This window comes from Stegodyphus dumicola, chromosome X1, assembly GCF_044657685.1.
Source record: "Stegodyphus dumicola isolate Sdum_Otavi_A_Nest chromosome X1, ASM4465768v1".
In the NCBI taxonomy this organism is placed as follows: Eukaryota; Metazoa; Arthropoda; class Arachnida; order Araneae; family Eresidae; genus Stegodyphus; species Stegodyphus dumicola.
The window spans coordinates 72532664-72551722 of record NC_140780.1 but is presented as its reverse complement, the minus strand read 5'-3'; the positions used below and the strand labels follow the sequence as shown (position 1 = coordinate 72551722).

General features: G+C 33.9%; 1 protein-coding gene across 1 annotated transcript in view; it reads right to left on the bottom strand.

The window, feature by feature from the left end:
* Stt3B (catalytic subunit 3B of the oligosaccharyltransferase complex) overlaps positions 1-19059 on the bottom strand; it is a 74942-nt gene that overhangs the window by 25034 nt on the left and 30849 nt on the right. Inside the window, exons 8-10 of the mRNA XM_035367955.2 lie at positions 5452-5550; positions 5195-5341; positions 1603-1806 (exon numbers count right to left, since the gene is read on the bottom strand). Coding sequence (XP_035223846.1) covers positions 1603-1806; positions 5195-5341; positions 5452-5550 — 450 coding nt within the window. The remainder of the gene's footprint in view (positions 1-1602; positions 1807-5194; positions 5342-5451; positions 5551-19059) is intronic.

Sequence of the window (19059 nt, the reverse complement as noted above, 5' to 3'; positions counted from 1 at the left end):
ATACATCTGAAACTGCAGTTTGATTTCACATTTATGATTAAAAATTTGGTTTTAATTATATTTTTTATTCTCACTTCAGTTAATTATAAATTAAGTTCATCCAATGAAAAAAAAAATGAGATGCAACTACTTCTAATAGAAAATATTTATATCATTAATTAAGCAAATCACTGATGACACTATGAAATATTTGACAAGCTAATACCAGCTGAATAACTGAATAATTATTTCTTTCGGTTTCAGTTTTAAATAAGCAACAAAAATTTGCTTTTATATAATGGTACTTTTTTATGAGAAGGACGCTCTTCACATAAATTTAACATTAAATGATCAGGTATTTTAATGTGAAAAAAGAAAATTGTGAATGCCACTACGCCCTCAAGTTGGCAAATGTGATGATACGTGTTCTGTGCTGGTTTTTTGCACGATTGCGTGTTCTGCGATGGTTTTGGGGGCGATGTTGCTTGTATGGCAACCTTTCTAACGTAGATACTTATTTTTGCTGTAGTGGTTTTACTTGCTGGTTGGTGGGCATTTTGAAATGGTTTATGTTGCAGTGAAAAACATGGTGGCAAAAATTCAGTTGCGCGCCTGGTACAACTACTTTTTTGGATGGCTGGAAATCCTACAAGGATTTAGGAAAAGAATGTTTTAAATATTTATTTGTGATCATAGTATTAATTTTTTGGGTAGTGAATGTGGCTGTCATATAAATACGATAGAGAGTGTGTGGCAGCATGTTAAAACTATGTTGCCTACTTATAATAAGAAATGCAATTTTGAGTTTTGTTTGGTGGTTTATATGTTTTTCCATTACTGTTCTAAAATGGGAGAAGATCCTTTCAACAAATTTGTGGAAATTCTAAGAACTGTTGAGTGGGATAAATTGAAAATTTGTTTATATAATATTTGATGAAAGTGTTTTTTGTTTTGAATCGTTTATCTGATGTTTGAAATTGATATTTCTGCTGTTTGAAGAAGCATTCACAATAAGTGCATTTTATTTTATTTTTGTTCCTATTTTGTAAAATGTTATATTCATTGTTTTTTTTTTTTTTTTTTTTGTATGAATTTCTGTCATTATTGTTGTTTTTTGAATTGCATGTAATTTATTTTATTTTGTTGATTTGTGTGCAGTGCCTAGATTGTGCAATTCGCTGATGTATTTTTAAGTTAAAACAGAATGCTGTGCACATGGTATTGTTTGAAATTTATTGTTGTTAGTTTATTTTAGCGAGGTGTGCGTAATTCCTAGATACCTTCTCTGCATAGATTGGGCAATTCTCTAATTTTTTAAACTTAAAACAGATAAAACAGTACATGGGTTCTTGTCAAATATTTTCGGTTAGAAACTTTACGTTTTTGCTATCTAAATTTTTTCTTTTTGTGTGGATTTTTGGTGCAAATTATGTGTTAAAAATGTGGTTTTTGCAGACATTTTAGGTTTAAATTTTGAAATTTAGACAAAATTTTAGATAGTAATATGGTGCCATGGAAATTTTTTGCCAACCGAGGGCATATATAAGAGTAGTTCCATTTTTTGTTTTGCATTAAGAAAAAAGAGAAGTCACAAAAAATAATTCAATATTTTATGATACTTACTAAAAACACGCTCATCATTAACATTCTGAATACAATACCATAATCCAACAGGAAATGTTGCAACCAGAACATGCAAATCAAAAAAGAATGAAAACCAGGTGGTGGGCTGATGCTCGGATACTGATGCAATAATAGGAATGTGGATTTTTGCATATCCAGTATCCCATAAGGAGTAGAACCTCCCACTCCAAGGAGCAATAAAACCTATAATTTTTTAATTATTAGTGTGCATATGCATGTATGTACGACATATATTTAACAAAAATACAAAATATCTATGTATATACATAATAATAATAAGCCAAATGTCAAAACAGGAAAAAAAAAAACCTTAACTGAGCAGCACGATTGTTTTTATCCAGTCATGAGATTCCCTGTGAGTTGGCACACATAATTTTGGTATTTAAAACATCAGAGGTATTCAAAAAAGGAAATGAGACAAAAGTTCTGTTAACAGCAATGATTTAACATTTTTAAAAAATATTTACCACTACTATACAGATACATATCACAGCAGGATATTAAGCATAAAGAAAGTCCTAAATTTGTTTCTGGAATCACTTCTGATTTCTCTCCTTTATGTTATTTTTTGATTGGAATCATTGCCATCAGAAAGCTTTCTCTCTCAGCTCTTAAAACAGGTGACTATCTATGAAGTCATCTTCAGATGCATACTGCTGAAGCCATATGAAAGCCTGTTGTCTTCCTCACTCACTGGGTACACATCAACTGCTATAGTTTTCAGGAATCAACAGTAAAACTTCAGTCGATTCCTAACAATTATAACAGTTCCAGCACTCAAGTACATGCTCTTCGTAATTTCTCTATTGTTACACAATGGTCATCATGCTGAATGAACTCATTCACTTTTGCAATAATGGCACCTGTGATGTGCTTGGTCCATAACACTGCATATCTTATGCCAAAGATGATCCCCTTCTCTAATGTGCTTGCAGTAAGATAAGAGTGCTCTATGTATATCCTTGCCAACTGTCAATGCATTTCAGTACATCTTCCCTTCTTCCATGATAAAACAAACTATTGCTTGTTGTTCTTTCAATGTCTTCTTGCCCTATTTTTAAAAGCTTGCTTAAAGTGTAATGACTGCATAGGTGATACACACTATTTGTCACCTTCTGCTTGTATTGACATATAAAAACTCCCTCTGAAATTCCATGCAAGTATGGGATTTTCACCACCAGACACTCAACTATTCCTTATACATTTTGACAGCTTTGATACATTTCACAAAATACATTTTCACTTAATACTCTTCAAATAATTTTTTAATGAATGCCCCGGAAATGTTTTCTTACTTCATTTAGTGATTCTTAATATAAATCAGAGAGCCATTGTCAAACACATGCATGTATGCAACCATCCAACAAAAGTGCTTGCTCAAACCATTATACCTCCACCATGGTTATGATCCTTTTTTTTTTTCTCATAAGAGACGGATGGTATTGTGTTCTAGGCTCTCTACTGATACAGGTACGATAAGAATCCTTGTCCAGGTTCAGTCTTGACTATCTGTAAAAAGCATGGTGCTCCACTGAAGTTTGGTACAAGGTGCATGTTGTTTGCACTATGCTAAATGCACTCACTTGTTGAGTGAGACACAACTAGTGGATCTTCTGCCATACAGCCCTATTTCACAAAACCTTCAAGCAACTCTAGACCATAAAACTTGGGTTTCAGTAACAGCATACAGCACATGTGAGAGCTGTTAAGCTGTAGCAGTCGTGTTGCCATGCTGAAAATGCCAAATAATGATACTCATTCAGCCCCATCCAGGTCATCTCGATATGGATCAAGTGCTAAGAAACTGTTTGCATGCAGCCACCAGCACTTATGATCTTACTTACCTCCAATTACTAACAATTTTCAATCTCATTTCATCATTCCATATGTTTGTAGCTACTCATTTTACCTGATACCTTATAAAACATCCCAACTCTTAGGAGAAATGCAACGAATGTCGTGAAGAAGTACGAGCGTACAAATCGCCAAAAAGCTCTTGTATACTTATATCTCCTCCCCAACCACACATGTGCACACTTATGAATTTGACTCTGCATACTTGATAATTCTTCAGAGGCATAATTAATACCTTTGATTCAATACCTTTTGTAAAAATAGATGTAATTTGCATATTCTCTTAATTTTACCCGTGAGTATAAAAGTGCAGAATTTTCTAAATGATCCATTAGTTCATAAATGGTTAACACACCTTCTTAATGTGATCCATGAAAACATGATACTCAAAGGTTACATAAAAGTATACATTCAAACAGGGGAAAAAATGATTCTGTAACAATTGCAAAATGTATGGAGTTAAACATCTTTTATCAAAATAATGCATCAAATGCTGACAAAAATTATAATTTGTTTATATTATAAATTATATGCATTTAAAACTACAACCATTTAGGCATTTTTTTAAAAAAAAGTAACTATAAAGGGGACTGGTCACTGATGACCTGCACGTAGATACAGATGGTAAAACCTGTAGGTCATTGCTGCAGAATAGTGCACTAAATTTAAATTAAATCAAATAATATTGATGCCTGCTCAGGTTGTTGGTTAACCAACTAGTGATTAGTATGACATAATGCAGTAAATTTATAAGTTTAACTAAATGACACAGGAAGCTACAGGTTAATAGTTACTGATGGTCACCCTTTGGTTAGCAACGTGAGAGAGAGCAATAAACTAATTTTTAAAAAAAATTATGATATATTTGTGTCCACCATGATTGCTGGTCATTAGCAACACAGTCATGGTCAATCATTAAGTCACTGGAGCAAAGCAGTGAAATATGTTTAGACTTTAACCTGAAACACAGCAATAAACATTAAGGCTGCAGTGAGCTACAGGTTAATGAATACAATGACCTCTGGGTTAATCACGTCACTCGGGATCAATCCACAAGTCACCAGTGTGAGGTAGTGCACAGATGTATTTCTTAATTAAACTGAAACAATAAAGTGCATATCAAAACTGCTGGTCACTCATGGCCTACAGCCACTTGCAATCAACCTATAAATAACTGTTATGCAGCACTGCGGTAAATTTAGGTTTTTAAATCAAAATTAAGTCGAAGGACACTGTCTCCCAAAACTGTTGATCATCAATGAACCACAGGTTGTTGGCCACTTTAGAATCAACAGATATGTCACTTGTGGGGGGGGGGCTTCAAAAATTAAACAGATTTCTAAAGGGAATGAATGACATGGCCACTCAAAGTTTTTGATAATCACTGGATTTATAGGTTGACTATCACTAGTCACCAACCAACTGGTCACAGATGTGTAGCACTAATATAGGGAAATAAATAAGATCATTGAAACTAAAGGACACCATTGAACATTACGAAACATCACCAGTGATATATGGAGTATTAATCAACTGTGTATGACAGTGCAATGTTTGTTGCAGTGGCAACACCTAACAAGTGGAAGATAACTATAAATCATGACATAGCAATGGTCCATATATTTGGGAAAGCCTTGTAACATCAATAAATTCATAACATTAGGCAGATATCAAGCTAATCTTCTAGTTTCATGAAAGAAATATTAAGATGTCTTACCAGCATATGTTAGAATCACAACGCCTAAAAACACCGAAATTCCAGTGCCAATTACTGCAAAAACAAACACAGTCTTAAGCTCTGACTGCGTCATGAATGACTGAAGATACTTTAAAAATGCATACGCATTTAGAAGAATGAACACACCTACATAAATGGAAGAAAAAAAGACGTTATAAATGAGTTAAAAAATACATATTTAGATTTGAAATTGATACAAGGGAATTCAACAACAGGAAATAATTTTTAATACATACCAGCAGATGCCATATGTTCACTGGTTCTTACAGGCTGAAAACCAACAAAAGGAATCTGCATTGACAATAACAAGCCCAGAATGTAGAATGTGGTGTATGCTACAGAAGGGAAAAAAATGTCTACATAAAAAATAGTAACAAAGATATAAAATACATTAATTTATCATCAAAATACAGAGAATTATACAAAAAGATACAACAGGCTTTTCAACTCTCATATTTATCCATTATTATTTTACTGAGAACTCTCCTTTACTGTACTATTTGATATCAACATGAACTTGTCAGCAACATTTTCTACATGGTATCAATAAGCTCATCATAACAAATAAACCCAAATCATTGTTTGTATTTAATTTTCATAGCAATAAATATATCTTACATACAATTACTAAAATAAGAATGAATTTAAAACACTGCTTTGAGATTTTAAGGTAGCAAAAACTATCGGCTCGCAACAATATACAGCATTTTCCACTCCAATAAGTTTACGTTACACCACTTCTCTAATACAAAATGCATAACATTAACACTTCCTTTGGTTTATGAAGAGGGTTTCTCTTTTCTGTAAATTAGCAAAATGTAAAAATATTGTTAAGTATTTGTTTTATGCAATGATTGAGGGGAAAAGTATGATTTTTTAACTGTGAAAAAATAAGTGGTTTCATGAGAGTTTTACAGGGTGTTTTGGTTACTTACGAATTACGTGCTAAGATAAAATGTGTCAATATCAACAGCCAAGCATACTGTTGTATTTCAAGCTTTTCACATCATGTTAGAGAGATTAATATCAACTTTGACAATTAAGGATGCACGCAAATTAATCTAAATAATCAAAGGTAATGTTCTCAATTTTCACATGGAGTAAATGCCTTTACACTGGTGTGCAAAAATTAAGGACGAGACAGTTTTTTCAATACAACTTTGTACAAAAGCTTTCCAAATCAACACATTTAATGCCATAAGATTCCCAGTACGTAAGGACATGAGTAATGTAAGCAACACTTACTAAAAGAGAAATCAGAGGGATAGAAAGAAGCTTTATTGAAAAAGTAGCATGGAGCGCAATGCGACTGAAGGCCGAAACATCCCTGTGATGGGTGTCCAGCAAGAAACATCCGGTCTTTAATAGGGCATACGATCTCCCCTGACTGCTAGGCAGGTTTCACAGCGTCTGCCCATGCTGAGAATGAGGGTGTCAATGAGTTGTTGAGGCATTGCTGCCCATTCGTCTTGCAGCGCCAATCGAAGCTCCGGAATCGTTACTGGTGGTAAGGTACGAGCTGATAAGCGTCTGCCTAGAAACTCCCATACATGCTCGATGGGATTGAGTTCCGGAGATCATGCCGGCCAATCCATACGTTCAATATCCTCACTCTCTAATAGCTGTTCGGTAGCTACTGTGCGATGACATGGTGCATTGTCGTGCATGAAAAGGAACTACGGACCCACAGCGCCTCTAAAAAGATGCACATATGGAAGAAGAATCTCGTTACAATAACGGGTCCCGTTGACTGAACCTGCGTCGAAGATGTAAAGGTCTGTACGACTACCAAGCATGATGCCTCCCCAAACGAGAACACCGCCACCTCCAAACCTGTCCCTTTCAATGTTCGAGGGATGATTGCGGCTTCCCCGCTCTCTCCAGATGAATATGCGATGAGAATCGCTACTCAGACTGAATCTGCTCTCATCTGTAAAGAGTACTCGTCCCCATTCATTGTCTCTCCAATTTCGGTGTTCCCGGCATCACAGAGAACGCCTTCTCCAATAGGCAGGCGTTAGAGGTACACACCGTACAGGGCATCGTGCAAACAGACCACCACCGTGCAGTCTTCTGGCCACGGTAAAACGCGATATCGGTCGTCCAGTCGCCTCTGTCGTGTGTCTAGCGATTTCTCCCGCTGTCTGCCGCCTGTTTCTTCTGGCCTGTAAGGCAATATACCGGTCATCTGCGGGTGTGGTTCCTCGTGGACGACCACTACTAAACCCCCGAATAGCTGTTCCTTTAGTTTGAAATTGTCTCCAAAGTCGTGAAACGATGCTGTGAGCAATTCCGAACTCTGCAGCCACACTTGTCACACTGCGGCCTTCCTCCAACTTCCCAATAATTCGACCTCGGGTAAAAGCATCCAGATGCCATCTAACAGATTGATTATTCGCCATTTCTCGCTGAGGCAGCAACTCGGTGTGATTTTAACTGGTATACGGCGTGCAATCTCTTTGCCAGAAATACTGATCTTACACCGACAACATGCTTTATACTACTCAGACACTTCCCCATTACGTCTATCTGCATATCTGCGCATGTGCTACCGTACATCACCTTACTTAATCTCCTGATTGGTCTTTCTGTCCGCTCTGCCTCTTCGTTCAGCTGATATGCTAATTTTTCGACTTCGTCCTTAATTTTTGCACACCAGTGTAGATGCCTACATAATAAAACAGTTCTCAACCTTTTGACTAACGCATACCATCTAAACAAAAATTGAAACACTTTTAGTACCACCACTACGTTTTACAATGATTAATTTTCAATAGAAATATTAAAACAAAATATATTTCGCCATTTGCACAACCTATTGGCTATATTAAATGTGCACACACAAATATATATATATATATCAGTTTAACTATCAAAATTTAAGTTACAATACTTTAATTCCAAAATTTAGTTTGAAATTTGGGCCTGTTAACAGAGATCAATTTCTCTAAGTGCGGTCTTATTTCACTTTAAATTAGGATTTAATTTAAATTTTGTTCTGTATTTCTTTTTCAAATAAAATGTGGGAGAAAAGACTTATTCAAACAAATAGGTTGTGTAAAAATGCAATAACAATTTTAAAGCTTTATTTGAAATGGCTTTAAATTCTTTTTTCTACCAAATGCTAACAAGTGTGTTATTTTTGAAATCTTCAGTTAAAGTTCGAGCACAGGAAATTTCTATCAATTTTTCTTTTTCTTCACAAGATTTTTGAATTTAATAGTTAAAAATACTTTGTTTCTTTGCATATCAGCGGTTGAGAATAGCTGTAGTAAAATGTTTACTTCAGTGTAAAAGCACTGTAATTTTAATAATGATAATTTTTTAGGGATCAAGAATTATTACAATATTGGAGTCATTTCTGTGATAACTATCAGCCAGTATCCCTTTTTATGCATACAAAGTTATGATAAAATGAGTAAATATTTTTTATTTTATAATTCTGCTAAACTAGCACATAGACTAAATTTTGGGTATAAATAAAAATGAATTATGCTAGCTAGAACCAAGAAAGCAATTTTCATTGAAACTCTGAGATTTCTTGAAATGTAGTTCATCTATTTTGATATTATAATTGAATTTATTTAGTAATAATGAACAGAAATGATAAAAGCATGGAATTGTGATGATCATTAGTTACGAGTTAGAATGTTCATGTTATTGAATTGTGCAATAAAAATCATCATAAGGAAAATGAGGGTGCTAAGCTTCAAGATTAAATTAGCACTGCATGGAATGAAATGCATGATCAAAGAGAGAAATAAAATAACTTGTTTCATCAAAAGAAACATGCTAATGTAAAATTAAGTGAAAATGCAATCTTACTTTGACAAATTGCATAGATTTCATAGGCAATCAGACCAAAGTCCCTCTTTTTCAGAAACAGAAAGATTTTTTCAAAATGAGTAATCATAACCATTTTATGTTATAAGCAACAATCAAAGCGGAACAAATAGTAAGGATCTGTAAACATATTGAGTATCTGTCTAGAAAAATTGTAATGAAACTTGAAAAACTAAATATCAGATATATGAATACATTAGGAAGAGTTGAATTAAAATTATGTCCTTCACTAAAAAAGATACATTGCTTTGATCATGAAAAGCATCATGGGAAGGGGGTCCAAAAATTAACCATAAAATTTTTTTCATTCCAATCAAACTTTCCTTTTTAATCCTTTTAGATTTCTACTATTTTTCAAGTATTATTAATTTAGTTTTTCAAGTTTCACTACTGTTTTCCTTAGAAGATTGCACAACACTCATTTTTTTATTTTGTCTGCTCATTTCTTTTGGTATAAAATGGTTTTTGTTCCTTCCATTTTCTGCATTTTTTTTCCCTCAAAAGGGAAAAAAAAACATGTGTGCAATTAATTGGCCTTGAAATTTAGTTTTATTCAGCATCTACACCAAACTGTGGTTTTTCCCCCTCCCCCTAATTTTTAAACCTGATCTACATTTTATGTACTGAAAATATAGTACTTAACGCATAGAAGACGGGTGACCTAAAAAATGGCCAGAGCTGCAGTCTCAAAGACGGCTGTGGCTGACATTTCAGCCAGAAACATTCTTGCCCCCCCCTACTATTTAGGCTGTGGAGAAAGTCACTATGAGATAACTTTCCTCTGCCGCTTGTCTGATGACCTTCGCACCTCATAAATATGGGGGTTTGTAAATTCTCTTTTTTTTTTTCACTCAACAGTACAGCGTTAGCTCGAGGCAAAAGCTTTCACTTGTGTTTCTCATGATTAACTTTCTCTCTAGAATTCTACATAAGTAATCTAGCCATAATGATATGCATATGCATATGGTATATACATATGCAAATGAAGTGTGTGTACATATGCAACAGAAATGTGAATGTGTAGCATGTATGTATGCTAATTGTGTACATGTATGTACACAGATATATGCATATTTTATGCACACGTGGATAAAAGAATATACATGTAGGCATGTGTAAATACCATGTACATATGACAACTCTGCATAGATATCATATATCTATGTGTATACATCTACTTGAAAATCACATATTTAAATTAAAATATTATATTAATTTATATTTTTTCGCATTCGGCATAGAAGATTTATTAAAAAATACAAACAGACAAAATGCAATAATATTACAATTATTGACGATTTTACAGAAAGAGACTAATTCCACTTATAAAGTCAAGACTTTCTATGAGATCAGCAATAATTACTTATATATTTGCTTTCTATATTTCTTATATAAATATTTGCAAATCCAAAATGTGGCAAGAAAGCAAAATGCGAGAAATGTATTAAATTACAGTTTTGCAGCATTCACTAAGATTTAACTTTTAAAAAATCTCTCGTTAAATTAGCATTTACTCTTCGTTTTCTAGGAGTTAATCAAAATGAGTATTAATAATTAAAATATATACATATGTATTCTTTTGCTCCAACTTTCTTTCTTATAAGAAATTGTGTCCGTATTGATAACAGTCAGGTCATGCCATAGGTCAACTGAATATCACCTAATGGCATATCAGTAAAGTGGATATACACTGGTGGTTCTCGAAGGTTCTAGTTTACGCCGCAGCTAAATAAAGCTTCTTCCTTCACGTACACATGTACAATGAACATAAGGGCCAGTTTCATGCAGAAAGTCCTTAACAAAGGCACATCAGTGGTTGAGCGATAAAAGCCGCTCAGACCAGGATTCAAGTCTTGCAGAACAGTCTAGCTGCATGAACGTTTTCAAGGTTTTTCCTATGTGTAACGTACATACGAGCTACTTTCCCTTAAAACATCTTCCATGAAGCGCCCCTCCCTTTCCGTGTAGTGCCCTAATGGTGGAAATAATAATTATAGTCCTTAAAAATGTTATTTTTCCATATAGGCAAACAGTGTAAGCATAATTTTGCATACTATCTAATTTTATCTATATTATCTAATTTATCTTATTTCATATTTTACTGATAGACTGAATGTGGTGAAGTAATAACAAGAAATACTATTTTAATAACTTTTGTAATTTTGGTATTCCTCACATTCTTGTGCATAATGAAAATATGAGCTAAATTCCTGCAGAAATGACCATTTTAACAGAATAATCTTCCTTTTAACAGGATAAGTATCTTTTCATGATAACTCTAGTTTTTATATGCGCATAAAAATAAGAGACAGAATATTTGGATTACGACCAAGTTACAAAGGGCTATCTGCCCAAGGAAGAAGGGTTTTTCTGGAGGACTTTTTAAGGGAAAATGGTTGGTACTCATGTTACACGTAACGCCACATGCAGCCAGCTAGTTCACCAAAATGTGAACCCAACCTAGCTATCAGTGTTCATTGATTTTACTGCTTGACCTCTGGTGGGTCTATATAAATAAATAAATAAAGTTAATAAAGGCCACTTGAAATTGTACAGTATTAGTATTAATTTCACCAATTTTTCAGTGTCATCAAAAAGTTTTTTTTTTCTTTATATTTCCCCCTTTTACTGTAATTTTTGTATTTGTTGCAAATATGACTTATTGTAACCCCTTTTCTGCATCATCTCTCCTCCTTGAAATAATTCTAACTTTTACATGTGGTTTAGTTTTTATTTTAAGAGATATAGCAATTATTTTTTCTTTGTTTTCACTGCCACTGCTTGTATTAAGAATGGACTGTTCCAGCCTAATTAAGATGCAAAAACGAAACTCGAAGTTACATCATCTGGAAAGCAGAGTCGTGCCGACAGCTGATTGGCTGCCGTGAGATGACGTCGTGTCTACTTCATGTATAAATATCTCGCATCGCTCTGGCTTAGCCCTTAAGGTTGCAAAAATTATCACGATCCCCAAGTCCAAAAAGGATCATATGCAACCAGATGGATTTCGACCCATTAAACTATCACCTGGCTTTGCTAAAATAAATGAAAGAATTTTACTAGTGAGGATGAAATCTCTCCTTAGACAACTTAAACCGGAGCAGCTATCTACCACAAAACAATTAGTGACAATCACTGAATTTGTGGGCCAAGCACTCCACTTAAATTTAAATACAGCTATCCTCATGCTAGATGTGGCGAAAGCTTTCAACCGCGTCTGGGCATGAGGGACTAATTTCCAAGCTGATCGATCAAAATTTCGAAAGGGAAATGATCCTTGTGCTTCTTTCATTTATTTCCAACAGAACGTTTAGAGACTCTATATGAGACATGCTCTCTATTGTGAGATATATGCAAAGCGGTATTCCACAGGGTTCTGTCCTTGGGCAGATTCTTTATTTATATTATGTTGCTGACTTCCCGATAATCCACTACAATAATAGTGCAATTCTAGTATGCTATGCTTACGACACTGCTCTTGCAGTTAGGTCAGCAAATATTAATCATGCAATAAAAACACTGCAAGACAATGTTCCTTTCATTGAAGATTGGTGCAAGCGCTGGAAAGTGCGAATTAACACACAAAAAGTGCAGCTCCTCATTGTGAAAAAGAAAAAGAGAAATGCCCCCCCCCCCAAGAAGGACTTGTATTTTTTTAACAAACCTGTGCCGATTGTCAGTAAAGCTAAATAAATACCTTGGTATCACAATTAACAGCCGGCTAACTTGGAATACTCATATCCAAAACATCCGAAACCAAGCATTGAGAGTTATGAAATGCCTCTATCCAATCACTGGGAAGTATTCCAAACTGAGCCTCTAAGAAAAGAGACTGATTTAAGACCGATAATGACGTACGCTGCAGCTGCATACGCACATGGGCCGCTGCAACAACAAAGGACATACAAAAGCTTCAGACAGTGCAAAATAAATTCCTCAGCATCATGACGAATGCACAATATTTTATTCGGAATCAAGAGTTGCATAATGATTTGAATCTTGATTTTCTTGAAAATTTCATCCAAAAAAAATCAATACTAATTTCTTTAACGGAGCAGTTAACTGCGATCATCTCAAAGACTTCGAACTGTTCAATTATGAGATTTTAGATGAGGATAGATTTCTACATCCCTATGCTGCATATTTATTTAAGAAAAATCATGGAGCAGTTAACTGCGATCATCTCAAAGACTTCGAACTGTTCAATTATGAGATTTTAGATGAGGACAGATTTTTACATCCCTATGCTGCATATTTATTAAAGAAAAATCATGACGTTCCCACTTAGATTACTTTACTGTTGTAACATTCCTGCGAAGTTACAAACTCAAGCAGCATACGTCTGAGCCTTCACTTGGGTGTGTGACCACCCACGTGACCTACAGACTCTCTATTATTATGTCTTGTTAATTTTCTTGTTGAACTTTGGTATTTGTATAGTTGTAAATACCACACAAGATTGTCAATTGCACTTATTTGAATTATTATTTCTTTGTTACTTGCTTTGAATTTTGTAAATATGTTATTTCAGCAGAATTTCTCTGGGAATCCTGACCAATGCCATGTCTGCTTACAGCTCATGTGACAAGCTGTCACGCCCCTTTCACCATCAGCTCCTGTCCTCTTGGACCTACGGTTCAAATTCAGTCTACCTTCTGTGCCCTTTGTGCAATCACTTGATGACAGCTGGAACAAATCATGCATTTTGCTTGATAATCATGGCAAAAGAGGAACTTGGGGCTTAGCCCTTCTTGTTCCTGTTTCCATTGCTCCTTGTGTGCTGTTCCGGCTCTCATTCGGACATATTTTTGTGATGCGTGTCATCCAGTGTTAAGTGCCTCTTCAGTGACTTGGTTCTGGGCTATGTTGGTTTTTCCAAGGTTAAGCAGCATCGAATCTCAAGTTGTGATTCCTGGTGAGCAACTGCAGTGGGCGGCGGCATCCTGTTTCCATGGTTAAGCGGCGATGAATCTCAAATCGTGGTTCCCGGTGAGCAACTACCGTGGGCGGCATCCTGTTCCAAGGTTAAACAGCGACAAATCTCAAGTTGTGGTTCCCGGTGAGCAACTGCCATGAGCAGCATCTTTTTCCAAGGTTAAGCGGTGATAAATCTCAATTTGTGGTTTCCGGTCAGCAGCTGCTAAAGGCAGCATTATTAACACCAGTGTTTTTCAGGTCTAGCGGCGATGTTTTTCCAAGCTGTGATTTTCCCGTGAACAACTGCAGTGAGAAGTATTTACAAATTCAAGTAAATTCAAGGTTTAAGTTTTCAAGTGCCTTCTTGGCCAAAAGCATAGACCTATTTTAGTCAAGTGAAATTCAAATTAATTGTGCAGTTTTGTTCTGTGATATGTTTTTCGCGAGTTATTGAATGCCAATATTCATAGAACAGGTAATATATTTTTTGTATCAGTAATAAATAGTGTAATATTCTTTAAAGGAAAAACCCTTGGGGTTTAATGAATAGTTAACTAAGTGTAATTTTTTACAATGATTATGTTACACTCTTAACTTTAAGTTTCTGGTATTGATAAAATTTATTTAATTTTTGACAATGATTATGTTACACTCTTAACTTTAAGTTTCTGGTATTGATAAAATTTTAAAATTTATTTATTGTATTTTTATTTTTATATATACAGTACAAAGTTTGTAATCCGGACGTCCATTATCTGGAATGATCTATAATTCGGACCTTAAAGCCCCAAACTTCACGCATGCGCGTAAAGAATGCGCATACATTATGCTTTACGCATGTGCGCGTTCAAAGAAATATTTAATAAAGTAAACAAATAAATATTAAGCTTTTTCTTTGTAAAATTTCATACCCTGTAGATCATAATTGCTCTTTATTTCATAAATTACGGTTTCATATTTTTAATTGTATAATTTCTGCATGCCATCTTACCAGATTTAAATAGATGATCTATAATCCGGAAAAACCCCTAATCCGGAATCGCCGAAGTCCCGACGAGTCCGGATTACAGACTTCGTACTGTATATCATTAATAAATTGGTTAAGTTTAAAACTTTTGTCATCTATGTCTGCACAGTACTTAATCTTAGAGTGCTTCTATTGCGATAATTATTTCTGCTAAATGATTTCTATAACTTTAATCTTTGCTTATGCATCAGTATTTAATATTGCTGTTTGACACATGCAAAATGTACTGCAATGCAATGAAAATATAATCCAAAAAAAAATTTTTTTTTTTATAGTTAAGGAGAACAATTAAAAAGAACACGCTAAAGGGAAAAAAAGAGCTTTTTATCACAAAGATGCAAGGAATTACAATGAACAATAATGTAGTTGAAAGATGAAATATTTACGATACAATGGGGAGGGAATCAATAAATTAACCCCCACCTAAAAAAAACCAAAACTAATATCACAAAAATACAAGAGAATTTCTGAATATATAAGTATAAGCTGTTACAAAATGTTTTAACAAAATGAATGCAAATTGCCGATTTATGCGAGAAACAAATAGTTAAAAATCATTTTCGAGTATAAATTAAAACTTTTATTCATTACATGTAATTCTAAACTAAATTCAGTTTGAAAATAAATAAAAAATGATTAGACTGTGTACCGATTTTTCGCATACCTAAGAGGTATTTGCTTGTAAAGCGTATTTTCATTATTACACAAAGTCAAAAGTTACAATAATCTACTATTCAACAATTACTTAGCTACAAAATCTCACCATCATATGCTTCCCTAGTTTAAGGAAAAGAGAAAAAATTCCTCTGTATGATTCCCCAGTCTCTTATCTGAGAATTAACAAAGGCGACTTTAAGGAAAAGTTTCAAAACAGTAACAGTTTCACTTTACAATGGCAGCTAAAGGGGGTGGAAATGGATTTGGGTTACCCGTCCTTTTAAGCAAAACTTTTCCAAACACCCCAGTCTTTTAAAGTTTAAATTAATGTGTTAAATCACTGAAGAGAAAAAAAAAAAAAAATGAGTTTACCCAGGGATCAAACTCAAGAGTATCTTATTCTCTAATCAAGCAGTAAAGACAGCTCTGTCTTTGACAGTTGAATTAAGTTGTTACACAACTGTTCAATACTTTTCTTTGTCTTCACTATAAAAATAAGACTTAGGACTAAGATAATTTTAAATTCACTCATTAAAATTCAGCATACAAAGCATTAAAACTATTAGTTGGAAATCAAATTTTTCACTACTCTTAAAACAGCATCTCTTCTATTAACTTCAGAAATTGGATGAAACATTTCAAATTAAAAAAGAAAAAAAAAATCTTTTTAAATACGTTTCCATTTCTTGCTCACTTTTCAGCTAGACAGCCAACTCATTCATTAGGAGTTATATATGTAGAAAACTTTACAAGCTAGCTCCAGTACGAGCCTTGAAAGCTTGCTGTTTCCTTCATAGTGTCACAAGCTATAGGTCTCTTTGAATATTTACTCTGAACAGAAAGAATTGACAATTTATTATAAATAACAAGCACAAAACAAAATAAAGAGCTGTGAATAACTCAAGAATACGGATATTAAACAATATTTCCCAAGTGCACAAGAAATGCTGAATACTTTCAAAATCATTCAGAGTAATGCAGCTCTTTTTAACTTCTGGTTCTCTGATTGACTTGTCTTAGTTCTCAGAGCCATATTCACATAGTGTTACATAGGCTTCTGGAAATTTGGAAAAGTCTACTGCAGGGATTCGAAAATATGTTAACCCAAATTTTCCAGAAAGTTGCCAAGATGGCTGAATGTCACAAACACAGCAACACTATAACCACATTTAACTTTCAAAATTTAAATATTAAAATACTCAAAAACTTTCTACATTATGTGGATTTAGTTAAAAGAATTATTTTTGTTTTTTTAAAGTTATATTTAGTTAAAAGACAAAAATAATTCTTTTCACTAATAAAATATTCTTGACACCACATAACTCAAAATAAAATCTTCTCTTAAGGCCTTGCTCTTCAGAACTCAATGTTATAAACTGAGCATGGATTGATTGCACTTGTAATTGTGAAAGTTAGTTTGCCCAATCTAAGATTCTAAAAAAAATCTGGAGGACAACAGTTTATGTTATACTTTCTCATTACCCACAAACTCAAAAAAATATTCATAAGGCAGTGCAGTGTGTCACAAAATAGTGAGGCAGCAACCAACATCACCAAAAACAGCAACCCAGGTTATTTTCATACCCCAATGTATCAAACATATGTTTATTTACACTTTTGAAATTCAACCATCAGTTAATGTATTTCTACACTGTTTCTTTTTAATATTGAGTATATTTACTTTTCTCACAACAAACTGTAATGGAAGCTTGCAGTTTGCCAACTAACTTATGAAACTGAAAGCACTGAATTTTCGCAAAAACATGGCATTTTGCCCAGTAACAGAGAATGTAAAAATTCACAATCTACGAAGTTGTATTTCTTAAATGACCAAATTTTATGGGAGTGCAATGTGAAAAAAACGCATTCAAAGTGTTAGAATGTAGAACTGGTTTTTCTGTATTTGACTATGGCAAAGCACTCAAGGGCCATCTTAAGGTAGGGATGCTTTTATGGAGGACTTTCTAAGGAAACTGGCTCATATACACATTACGCACAGGAAAAACCAGGAAAACATCCATGCAGCCAGCCTGTTCACTGGGATTCAAACTCTGGACACAACTACCTGTGCTCAGTGATTTTACCACTTGGCCACTGCTGGGCCAGAACACAGACTGAAAATCGATTTGAAGACAGCCGTATCTCATTTACAACAGTTATACACTTTATTGTTGGCTGGGGTGCAGCACAGAGTTTGTGAAACCCTTTGATCTTATTTTTTAGTAAAAACAGACTGATGTGTACATGGTGAAAACAACAGCAAGAAAAAAATCATAGAAGGGTTTCTTGAAAAAGATAAGTGTTTTATTATCAATGTTTTTTGCTTTTTAAATTTTATTGATTGGCTGCTCTTTTGAGGAATTCTTCATTGCACTGCCATTCTGAAAATGACTCACTCTCGCTCATTAGACTGATGAAAAATTAAGACACCAACAAGTTTGCAGTTGCTCCCCAAAAGTGGCCAACATATTCGTCTTTCCAGTGGGGATGCTGATAATCAGAATGTACTATTTTTAGTAGGAATGGGAATTTCAAACCCTCAAAATCCAGCATATCTTGAAGATTTAAGACTAAAAAAACTTAAAATCTTCACATATTTTTGGTCATTCATAATTTTGTAACGATTACTAATATTTGATACAATTGTTTCTAAATATAGAGAGATTTTTGAATGATGCAAAACAATTCAGTGAAAAACTTTTTTGAGATAGAGATTCAATTACGTTGACAAAACAAATCTCAGCCTTCAGGAGTTTCAATAAAGCACTTCAATTACTAAATTTCATTAAAAAATTTTTAACAATGTAGAATTCTGATGATCTGTACACACTGGCATGAATGGCTGTGCAGATTAGAGAATTTTACAGATTATAGGCAGCCTCTCCACATTTCGCTAAAATTTTTCTCTATATAAATCTAGACCATTTGCACATCATAGCTAACCAAAAGATACTTTGAATTTTTACTATGGATTTACTGAATACAAATATATATTTCTTTAAATATAACTATTCACACATTAAAAAAAAAAAAAAAAAAAAAAAAAAAAAAAAAAGAGGTAGTACAAGAGAGAATTGTGACAGAAAGAAAAAGAGATACAGAAATAGGGAAATGGTTTAAAGAAGCAGAAAATGCTTGTAAAAATACAAAATATCATTGCATAAAACCACCAAAATTATATTCACAGTAATATAGACAATTATGTAAATTGTTTACAAAACACCCAGCATTATTGTTTTCCTTAAACTGAATCCTCATATTAAATTTGTCATTAGGTTCCACACATGTACAACTGGATAAATAACATTACTAGCAACTTACAAAAGGAGGCAGAATCGAAATTCTACATTTATTAAAAGAAGATTTATTTCTCTGTTTCTCAGTCTCTGATTTCCATAAT